At 38.3% G+C, this 11,394-nt stretch overlaps 1 protein-coding gene across 1 annotated transcript in view; it reads right to left on the bottom strand.

The window, feature by feature from the left end:
• Window positions 1–11,394, bottom strand: part of Ccdc73 (coiled-coil domain containing 73) — a 95,805-nt gene that overhangs the window by 1,801 nt on the left and 82,610 nt on the right. Inside the window, exons 13-16 of the mRNA XM_059261043.1 lie at window positions 11,019–11,153; window positions 7,749–7,938; window positions 5,272–6,744; window positions 2,893–3,026 (exon numbers count right to left, since the gene is read on the bottom strand). Of these exons, the coding sequence (XP_059117026.1) occupies window positions 2,893–3,026; window positions 5,272–6,744; window positions 7,749–7,938; window positions 11,019–11,153 (1,932 nt within the window). The remainder of the gene's footprint in view (window positions 1–2,892; window positions 3,027–5,271; window positions 6,745–7,748; window positions 7,939–11,018; window positions 11,154–11,394) is intronic.

Raw genomic sequence — 11,394 nt, 5'->3', positions numbered from 1 at the left:
AGATCATAGTAGTTTATAGTGGAAACAGTTACTTCCTTCTGGTCTTAGAAATAAAGAGGAACAGGTAGTGGTGGCACATGCCTTTAATCCTAGCACTCGGGAGGCAAGGGCAGCCTGGTCTACAGAGTGAGTTTCGGGACAGCCAGGGCTATACACAGAGAAACCCTGTCTTGAAAAAAAAACAACAAAAAAGTACCATCATATTCCATACCCCATAATTTAGTATCGAGTAAGCCACTTAAATTGTAAGGAAATGATCATTTGTCACAAAAAGTGGGCTCTGTTATCTTTTGTTCATTGATTCTTGTGAAGATCTTTGAGGTGCCTGACATTAAAGTCTACTTTTGGTAAGCATGGCATGTTTGTAACGTTTCATTCTAATGGAGAGTAATGAGTTTTTAAATGAGTTTAGTGTTTGGAATCTAACCAAAGTTCCCCTGAGAATTGCTATATTGTGTAAATTCATTCCCTAGTCCCCTCAGTTTGGAACCAAGGCTCTGAGTAAGTCCTATTCAACTTTCCTGGGCCTTGGTTTTCCCATTAGCGTCTTAGGGATTTTAGACACTATTTGGTGAAGTTAGAATTTGGCATGGAATTCAAATGTATATAAATATATACATCTGATAATGTGCTATGTTTGTTCAACATAGGTAGCTCAGGCCCAAATTGGAAACTAAAGCCCCCCACACACACACACACACATACACACAGATACTAGTGAGGGTAGGGGAAGTAGAACAAATCTAGCTCTAACTCTGAAGGAAAGTAAGACTCATCTGTATGATTTCTGTATGATTTAGTGTTCTTATTTTGCCACCAAAATACTTGATTTGATATCCAAGCACAAATTAGCAATTTCCTAAAATCCCACTTCTTTGACTTTTCTTGATCAGAAAAGGGCAGACATTAAGTCTTCTCACATGGGAGGGTTGGGAACAGAGACTGGCCATAGTGACAGGAGACTGACTGCAGATCACATTTGACTTAGCCAACATGGCCTCTGCAGCCCACTGCAGTGATTTCAGTTCCAGCTGTCACAGATGTCGGCAGTTTTCCGTGTTCCTGACTTTTTAGAATCCACCACTTCCCACTTCCTCTTTCCACCTCATGTATTTCCCCTAACTTGCCATAAGACCTTCTGTGGGACTGGATATGTAAGTCAATAGCTTTGCTTATTTGGGGCCCTTGCCGTCTTCACTTCTGAATACAGTTAAGATTGCAGCAGACTCTTCACCTAACTCAGAACAAGTACAGAGCACCCCTCTGTAGCCGTGGAGAAACTGGATTGACACCTAAATGTACAGAACTGGTGAGGGAAACAGAAATATAGTAAAAACTGAATTACTCTTTCCTGGCTGTTAGTCCTTATCATATCACCTTCATGTATGACAGATTGGTGAACTTTCTGTAAAGCACCAGGTAAGTGCATTGACTTTGCAGGCCAGATTGTCGTGATCTACAGGCTTTATAAAGGTGTGAGCGTGGCCTTGTTCCTATACCATTTTCCTTACCCTTTAAGGGAGGTGTATTCTAAAAGTTGTGGTTTGTTCCAGAAGATCTACCTCTGATTTTTTCCCTACGTTATGTGATAACTGATAATAAGTTTAGAGGGATAATGACGTTTAGTATACCACTTTACACAGGAAGTTTGATTTGCATGCTCCAATAAACCAAACCTTTTTTCTGTTATGAAAAGTTGAGAAAAACATTGGACTGAGCTAGGGCATGTCCACCATAGAGAATTATATCTAAATGATTTTAGAAAAATATTTCACATTTGTGTTATTTCATCTGTAAAATAGAAAAAAAGTATTTACAGGATGTGTGATAAACATGTTTCTTTGAAAATTATAAAAATATAAATGCAGATCCTGAGAAACATTAACTGCAGGGAGGACATTAGGTATCAGACACAAAGAACTTAGAGATTAACTACAAAAATGGGTTTTCAAGGGATATGACATTTCTGTTGGACCCTTAAAATGCTGGAGGGGAGGCTAGGCAGACCACATTAAGATCTGGCCTCACTTACATCGTAGTGTCCAGCTCTGACCAAAGCTTGCTTTTTACTTTGATTATGACTTACCTAGTTGAGAAGTCAGGCTTCCTCATGCCAAGTTCACTACTGTGAGAAGAGTTGTGTTTTATTTATTTGAGGTTTCTCCCATTTAAAAAAGGAAATGAGCTACATGGCTAAAAACTGTTACGGATGTTAGAATGAAGCTTTGTAGTGTGAAGGAATTGTTTAATGCCTCTAAATGCTCAAGATCTGCAGAATGTTGCTATGGTAGTCTTGTGAGTGGCATTGCTTACCTTTATCAGTTACACCAGTACTGGACAGGATTTGTTTTGTTGGTAAAGACTTTGAACAACACAGGCTTGTTGGGTAAAGTTCTATACACTAAGATATAAAGAACTTTAACCAAACAACTTGTCAGCTATAGTTAGTTGCTCTTCTTACATTGAATGGGCTCCTAGAAGCCATATGATCTCTACAAATACTGTTTAATGCATACATCTTATCATTGCATTATGGAGATTTTATCCTTCCATACACTTCCAAAAATAATACAAATTACTCAGTCTGATAGCTTATTAATAAAAAATTTTGGATGTTCAAATCTATTTCTAAGCTGAGGTGACAGAGAGGAGTACATAAGATGATGCCTCAGTCCCTTAAACAGGCTGGATTGTATCTACTTGATTTACACACTGTGACTTTTTCCTGCTGTTTTCTATCAGCCTTAATTGTGAAAAATGGTGCCATGTTGCCCTCTTGATATTATTCTGGAGATCAGTTAGGGCTTATAGTATCCAGATGCATCCAGTGCTACACATATCTGGAGAATTAGCTCACTGAGGTCTGCTCAGCAATATTTTTAATTGACTTACATGTTCTGTGGGAAAAGAAGAATCATAAAACGTCTTTGCAGTTGCATTCCTCTCTTCACGGGGCTGTCCCTTGGGGCCTGGATGGATACTCCAGTTACTCACAGTGTCAGCAGCTCTGCTAATGCTGGTAGTATCTGATTGACAAACAGGAAATGACAACAACTGAACTGTATTCTTAATAACTGAACTTTCTGATCTTATGTTTTTGTGTTTAAAAGCCAAAAATTTCCTTGTCAGTTTCGATATTACCATTTCCTAGACTTTCCTCTTGGGCATTTCATTTCAGAAAACAAGATTGTATTATTGCTGTTTCCTAAATCATTAAGAAGGGTAAGATGGTATAAATACTTCTTTTTTTTGTTTTGTTTTGTTTTGTTTTGTTTTGTTTTTTCGAGACAGGGTTTCTCTGTGTAGCTTTGCGCCTTTTCCTGGAACTCACTTGGTAGCCCAGGCTGGCCTCGAACTCACAGAGATCCGCCTGGCTCTGCCTCCCGAGTGCTGGGATTAAAGGCGTGCGCCACCACCGCCCGGCTTATAAATACTTCTTAAACACAAACATACAAAATGTTCTCATTTCCTGGTTACCACTGCATTACCCCCCACACACAAATATTTATCTAATGACCATTTTACAAATTCAGATTAGTGGGGAGGACTAAACAAAATAAACAGAATTTACAAACAATATTGAAGAAAATGACACAAAGGGCTGTTCAGAAGGGATTGTTGGGCTTAATAGCAAAAATTCTTAAAACAGAGCTGGTAAGTCTTAAAAGACAAGTTTTGTGAGAATACAATTTCAGTTTTGGCATTTTTAGATGTCTCTCGTGCCACTGAAATGTGCCGGGAAAATGATGACTGTTACACCAGCCCCTAAAGCTATGTTTAACATTAAAACTGCAGTTTGGGAAATGAAGCTATACAGTATTTTGGTGTTTTTTATTTTTCCCACATTGGTGGTGCAAGTAAACAAGGTATATTTTGTACTTTGTTTGTAAGCCCCTACTGTTCGTAAGTTTTTCTCAATTTTCTTTTTGAACGAAGCCTATTACATCTAGACTACATAAAGCATTCCTTGTAACCTGCATTTCTTCAATGTGTTAAATCCACAAAGTTCCCTTAAAATCTAGTTAGCAAGGCATGGTGGTACAGATCTGTAATCTGAGTACTCTAACCCCAGTTCTAGAGAGGCCAAAGCAGGAAGATGATCAGTTCGATGCCAGGAAGACTGCCCAAGAAATCTTAAGAATACCTTAACCTCAACAACTTTGACTATGAGATTACTATTAGCAGAGTAAACATACTTTCTTCATATCTATCACTAACCATCGATTTGATATATTTAACTTACAGCTGCATGGTACCTATTCATATGGAATTTTTTGCATGTATGACATTGCATGTGTATGCATGTTTGCATGTGTGTACATGTGTGTGGCAGAGGCCAACATCAGATGTCTTCCTCATTCACTCCACCTTATATATGGAACCCAAAACTGGCCCTATTCAGCTAATCTGGTTAGCCAGCTGCCTCCAAGAATGCGCTGGCTGCTTCCCTCAGCTGTGATTCAAGAGGGCTGACACATTCACTGTTTGGGTGCTGAAGACCAGATACTGGTCCTTCCTTTCACATGGCAAATGCTTTAACCAGCCGCCTCCACAGTCCAATATGGAGTACATGTTTAAATATCTGTAGTAAAAGTAAAACAAAAACAAGGAATATGAACCTCAATGGATTACCGCCAAACATCCACATTTCTACCAAATCCTGTGTTTCACCAAGTTATTATTTTGTTTCCTGGAGTTATTTTTAAAGGTTATTCTGTCATTCATGAGCTACTTTAAGAAGAAAATAGACCCTCTACTCTCTACAGTAACGTGAATATAACATAGGTACCTACTCATTAAAGGGTTAAGTGCTTCAAGCAATAAATACAAAAGCCAATGGTGTGATATACATTCCTTTGTTCCACTTTTGCCAATAAAATGAAAAACAAGTTGAATTTGTGGTGCTGGTGAAGGAACAGGTACAAAAGGAAAATCAGGGAGAGAGAAAAGACCAATTTACTTAGAGAAAGAGAGACTGACTAGGAAGTTATTCCTAGACCTGTTAGTGGTGGTGCCGTACTTTGACGATGAGAAACAACACTTCTAAATGTGACTGGTGACAGACTGATACTACTACTGAGACTTAGGTTAAAAATAACTCATCTAAATAAAACATTCTATTTACGTGTGTACTATATTATGCTTGGGTAGATTTTATACACACAAACACACACGTATATTCTTTTTCACTTTAAACAAATCCAGAGACTCTTTGTCCAGAATAGTTAAGTAATAGGAAAAAAAAATTCAAGTGTGGTCATGTTTTCTTACCTGGCTCACTATTTTTTCTGGTGTCATCCAGACCAACATTTTCACAAAAAGTCACTTGAGTAATCACTTTGCTTTCTGGACCTACTGGTCTCTCCTTCAGCAACAAAGGAAAGCTGGAAGGTGAAGTACCCACTGTTTTAATTTGATTTATTTTTGACCAAGGACTGGGGGCTACAAACTTCATATATCCTGGACTTTTCTTGAGTTTTTTATCTGGAGTGGGAAGATCAAAGGCCGACCTTGCACTTGTGTTTACTGAATCTGCAGATGGTGTTACATGAGACAAATGCGATTCTTCCAACTGACCTTCACTGAATGTTCCTTCTGACAGGATGTCATGTAATGCCTCTGCTTTCTCTCTATTATTTAGCAACATGCACTGTCTTTCCTTAACATCCTCCAAGGAAAAGAGACCACTTTTTGTAGTTTCAGTTATCTGATTCTCACTGGAAAGCTGTTTTTCTGTGGAAGTTGTCATGGGAACTACAGATTTGAAATCTTTGGCTTGTGAAGCATGATTGTCCCCTTGGTTAACCTGAAAGTTTGAGATGGTCACACTGCTTTCTGAAGATCCCAAGTGGTTCTTAAATGGACTGTTTTGTATGTTATTCATGGTTTTCCTTATAGTTCTTTCTGCAGGACTTGAGGCAGATTTCACCAGTGTTGGCATAGTATTAATACTGTTTTCTGAATTCTTAAGTCCTTTTAAAGTATCAGCAGAGAGAGCAGATGGACAGGGCGGGCCGATCCCCATGGCATAGGCAACAGTTGCTTCAGGCTTCTGGGCAGCCTTACTAGCTTGCTGATAACAGGAAAAGGGTACTAGGCTGCACTCACTCTCTTCACTTAAGGTTTGCTGTATTTTTTGGTACTTATCATCTAACATAACATTACTTGAATCCTGTGAGCCATGTTTCTTACGCTGATCAAGATTTAGTTTTATATCTAGAAATGAATCTAATCCTGCTTTGGTTTGGTCATGATTTGTAATTTCCTTCTCTGTAGCGTTTTCCAGATCTGCTGGAAGCAATTTGAATTGCTGTTTGAATGGCTTGCTTTCAGAAACATCTGTGTTACAGTTTCTTTTGTGGGCCATCTCATTTGAAATGCCATTAAGGGGTGCTTTGTTACTTCGAGTCTCCAGAGGTACATCTACACCACTGTGGAGAAGGCCTAATCCATCAATTCCTTCTAGGCATATCTTCTCTGTTTCTAGTGATTCATCTACTACTAAAAAGAAATTGTTCAGGGATTTAAATTCTGAACATCCATTGTCTTTTTCCAAGCACACCTTGTCTTTTACTTCTACAGTAACTGATTTTCTACAGTCAGTAACAGTCAAGGTTTGTTCCTGATCAGTTACATCTTTATCTAGGCAAAGGGCTTTGCTTGGGGACATTCCACTTTGGTGTCCATCTTGAGATACCACAGTAGTAGTTTTGCTTTTGGCACTAATTTCAAAAGGCTGTAAATCTGTCATGAAGAGGACACAGTAAAATGTTATCATTTCAGTAAAGCCTGTTTATAACATGTGTCACCTACATTTTGTGAAGACATATTTAGCCTTAAATGGTCTACTGGACATTAATCATACAAAGATGACATCACTTTTATTCAAATTTTGAGTTCCTGTACTAAAGCAAGTATATATTTGGATGTTAAATTCTTGACTCTGCCCTGAAACTTTTTAGTTCACAATAGCAAAATCACTTAGGTTTAAAAAGGCAAGAAGAATGAGGTATTACCCAGTGGGGTAAGCAGCATAAAGTATTTACACAATGGTTTTTACTTTTCCTGTAGTTTCCTTAGGGGCACAAAGTAAAATCCTATATGAACACATAACTGATAAAAATTAATGTATATCCTCACCTCCATTACAACCAGGTCTAACATTCAGAAGTTGATAGTTAGCTTGTTCATGTTTGACAATCACCATTTTTTTTGTTGTTATTTATTACCCTGTAAGTATTTTTAAATTCTGGAATAATTTTGGGCCAATTCACAGAATGTCTACTTAAGACAATTTTATTCACCTTTCTTTAACTATAGATATCAAATCATAAGTATAGTTAAAATAACCTAGAACATAAATTTCAGGTCTTAAAGGGCTGTATTAGTTCAATCATTCTCTCTCCAACATCTCCACCAAGTGGCTATTCACCCTCAGCAGAACACCTCAGTCACTGCCACATTAAGCTGTTCTTCGTAATGCAGAAATTAGAATCATCTCAGTGCTTACTGTAGGCATCTAAACCAAGGGAAATGCTGTGACCTGCTCACCAGAAGTGTGCTACTGACCCAGAGAATGCTCTCTGCAGACACTGGTAAAGACTCATTTGCAGAATGCTTGTTTACACAAAGGTGAAAAGGTGTCTCCCAACTATACTAGAAGGTCCTTAAGCAAAGCTGTAACTGACAGCCCCCTAAATGCCAGAGAAGTCCCACCATGGGACTTTATCAATGTAGTTTAAGGTTACCTTCTGCAATTTCTTCTACAGGTAGGTCTTCCATTTTTTTCTTTTCTCTGTAGTAATCAGGATCTGAACAAAAACTCTTTGTATTTTCCCCCCATATTTCTTGACCAGTATTGTATTTTTGTGTGCTGGTGTCTTCTGATTTTTTACTGGATAGTTTGTCACTATTTTCATTATTTGGTTCTGGAATATTCTGGTATAAAATAGAAAAAGATTGTTTAAATGTGTTAAATATTTCAGCAAACTTTGCTGATAAAAGTGGATTTTAGTTCAAGTATTCAGCGATTTCTATTTAAAAATCAAATGACTTTTGAAGTTCCCTGTGTACTGTCTCAAATTTAAACAAACTGGAGAGTTCAGTATGCTTTCAAACATGTCTATCACATTATTATACCACACAGGCAGGCAAGTTAGGGGTAGGATTACTTGGGCCAGGCAAATTGTTTAAGTAGCCTTTGCACACCTGTAAGACAGCAAACAAACCAGGAGGGCAGGGATTAAAGGCGTGCTCCTCTGTCTGACTCTAAAAGTTTTAACCCCCTTGGTTTTGCTCTAAGGTAAAATTCTAAAAAGTTAAAAACCTAATTACCATGTGCCCTAGCAATTCCATGCTACTTTTCAGCTTTCCTCACAAGCACAGATACTACTCTTCGACCAAAAACAGAGCCTCAGAGATTCATTACTTAGAGCAGCATTATTCACAACAGCCGGAAGGTGGGAATATGCTATCAACAAATGGACAGAACTTGGCATATTCATCTGATGGAATACTATTTCACAACAAAAAGGAACAGAGTTCTAATAGGGGCTACACAAAGTGATGAAGCTTGGAAACTCTGGGAGCCCACAGAGGCTTTCTAGTGAGACCTTACTCAGGGTCAGAGAAGCTGAGCTTGCTTTACCCAGCAGGGATGCATAAGGGGATGATCTGACCACCGGCGTGGTTACCAGGTGTTTCGAAGGGTCTACACTTGGCTGTACAGTGTGCTTTGATCTTGCAAGGGGGAAGTCTTTTGCCTCTCCCCTTGGCATATTATAAAAAGTCCTTTTGAATAAATTTTAAAATTAAAAAAAAAAGAATGTTTCAACATACACAACCAATAAACATATCCCAGTGTGGAGGCTCACACAGGTTTCCTAGCGAGATCTAAGCTTGCTTTACCCAGCAGGGCTGTATTAGAGGATTGCTTGACCACATGCATGGTTAGCAGGTGATTGGAAGGGTTTGCACTTGGCTGTGCTGGGGGGGAGCGGGGCGTCTTTTGCTCCACTCCTTGGCATTCCTATAAAAAGCCCTTTAGAAGAGCCAGAAGGGGCTGGTGGATATTGATCCAGGCCCTCCCAAAGCTATCCTGTGTTTCTATCTGTCTCTCTCTCCACTATATTTCTATCTAATGTTTCTTATCCCCCTCTCCTCAAGAGTGCCCTGGGGAAGCTGGTTTCCACATCCCAGTTGAGGATAAAAATCATAGGATCATCTAAGTAAATAGAAAAGGGCTTTTGGGGAACAATCAACATCCTACATAAAAGGCCTGAGGAAACTAAGCACAAGAGGATTACAGCTGAACATAATTAAAAGGGCTGTATAGTCAGCATGATACTCAATGAGGGGAAAACTGCAAACATGTCCTCTAATAATGCAATAAGACAAGGGGGATATAAATAGGAAAGGAAGAAGTTAAATTATTTCTGCTTGTAGATGATATGAGCCTATACTGAGAAAAACACCAAAGTAGGGCAAAATCAACACAGAAAACCCACCAGCTTTTCCGTGTACCAATGAATTCAACTAAGAAAAAATCAAGGATACATGACAACAGTCTTAAGAAAAACACTCGGTGTCCTCCTTTCCATCTCTGCTGCTACGATAAAACATTGACCAAAACTAACTCAGAGAAGAAAATGCTTATGTCACCATACAATCCCAGGTCACAGTCCATTTTGAAGGAAATCAAGGCAGAAATTCAAGGAAGGAACCACGAAACAAGAATTGAAGTAGAGACCTCCAAGGAATGCTTACTGGCTTGTGTTGTGGGATATTCATACACTGTGTCAAGATAGTATTGCTGTGATTGTTGTGATAAAAAGCTAAACAGCCAATAGCTAAGCAGGAGGTATAGGTGAGATTTCTGGGCAGAGAAAGAAAAGAGGAAGAATCTAGGCATGTAGGAGACTCCAGGAGACAGAGAGGAGACAGAAAGTGCAAGATGGAAGAGAGATAATGTCATGTGACAGAAGTAGATTAATATAAATGGGTTAATTTAAGTTGTAAGAGCTACTTAGAAACAAGCCCAAGCTATAGGCTGAGCTTTCATAATTAATCAGAAGTCTTGTGCCATTATTTGGGAGCTGACTGGCAGGGCAGAAAACGACAGGCTTGCTTCCTCAGCTGCCTTTCTTATGCAACCCAGGACTACCTGCCCAGGGGTTGCACTGCCAACATGGGGCTGTCCCCCTCCTCAGTCATTAATCAAGACATGACCACGGGCTTCCAATGGAGGCAGTTCTTCAACAGAGCATTCCTCTTCTTGAGTGATTCTAGTTTGCATCAAACTGAGAAAAACTAACACAATCTCAATAGAAATAGAGGAGAATTCTCTTTCAGAAATTGATAAATTCTGAAAGTGAAATGGAAATGTAAGAAATCTACAACAGCAAAAAGTAACTGAAAAACAAAACAACAAAACTGAAAAACTTCTATGTGAAGATGTGTTTAAGAGCTGCACTAATATAGACACTGTGCTATTGGCATCAATTTATATGTCTAATAAATACAGGATCAACACAACAGAGTCTGAATTAGACCCACATATTTCAAAGAAAGTCTCAAGCTACAGTGGGAGAAATAACAACAGTGTCTGCTTCCTTCCTTCCTTTTGTTTGTTTTGTTTTGTTTTGTTTTTGTGAGACAGGGTCTCTCTATGTTATCCTGGCTATTCTGGAACTTGGTATGTAGACTAGGCTGGCCTTGAACTCAGAGAGATTCACCTGCCTCTGCCTCATGAATGCTGGGATTAAAGGTGTAAACCACTATACTGGGCAAGAACAGGGTTTTCAACAAATGTGGCTCTAGGATAATTCAAAGTCTAAATCCAGGGGACTCTTGAACCTTATGTTAAACTCCACACATAAGCCAAATAAAATGTATGACAAACAACATGGTTATAACTAACCTGTTAAAAACTGAGCAACTTAAAATATAAAATGGAAAAATAATCACCAGTGATGGTCCTAATTTAACAGTTAATAACCCAAAACGTATTTAAATTTTACCTGAAACTTCTTGCATTCTTCATTTTTTTTCTGGTCATATAATTTCTTGTAATGTTCTTGCAATTTAACATGAGTTTCCTTAAGTAATGACAACTCACTTTTAACATCATTCATTTCTCCACTAAGTTCTTCAACCTAGAATAAAATTAAGCCAAAATGAACAAGTGCATACATTTTACCTGAAAACATAAATGTTTCATAAAATAGTAAAAATAATAACAACATTAACTACTGGCATTAAGAAATAACATTGTAATAGTGGTGAGTGTTTAACAAACACGATTGTATATTCATACTCTTTAAGAAATGTGAGACTTAGATTAAGTAACTTGACCAAGTTAGTGCAGACAGAAAGTAGTAATCAGGATTGCAATCC

The sequence above is a fragment of the Peromyscus eremicus genome, chromosome 4 (genome assembly GCF_949786415.1).
Source record: "Peromyscus eremicus chromosome 4, PerEre_H2_v1, whole genome shotgun sequence".
Taxonomy (NCBI): domain Eukaryota; kingdom Metazoa; phylum Chordata; class Mammalia; order Rodentia; family Cricetidae; genus Peromyscus; species Peromyscus eremicus.
The sequence above is the reverse complement of the archived record's forward strand: the minus strand, read 5'-3'. Positions and strand labels throughout refer to the sequence as shown.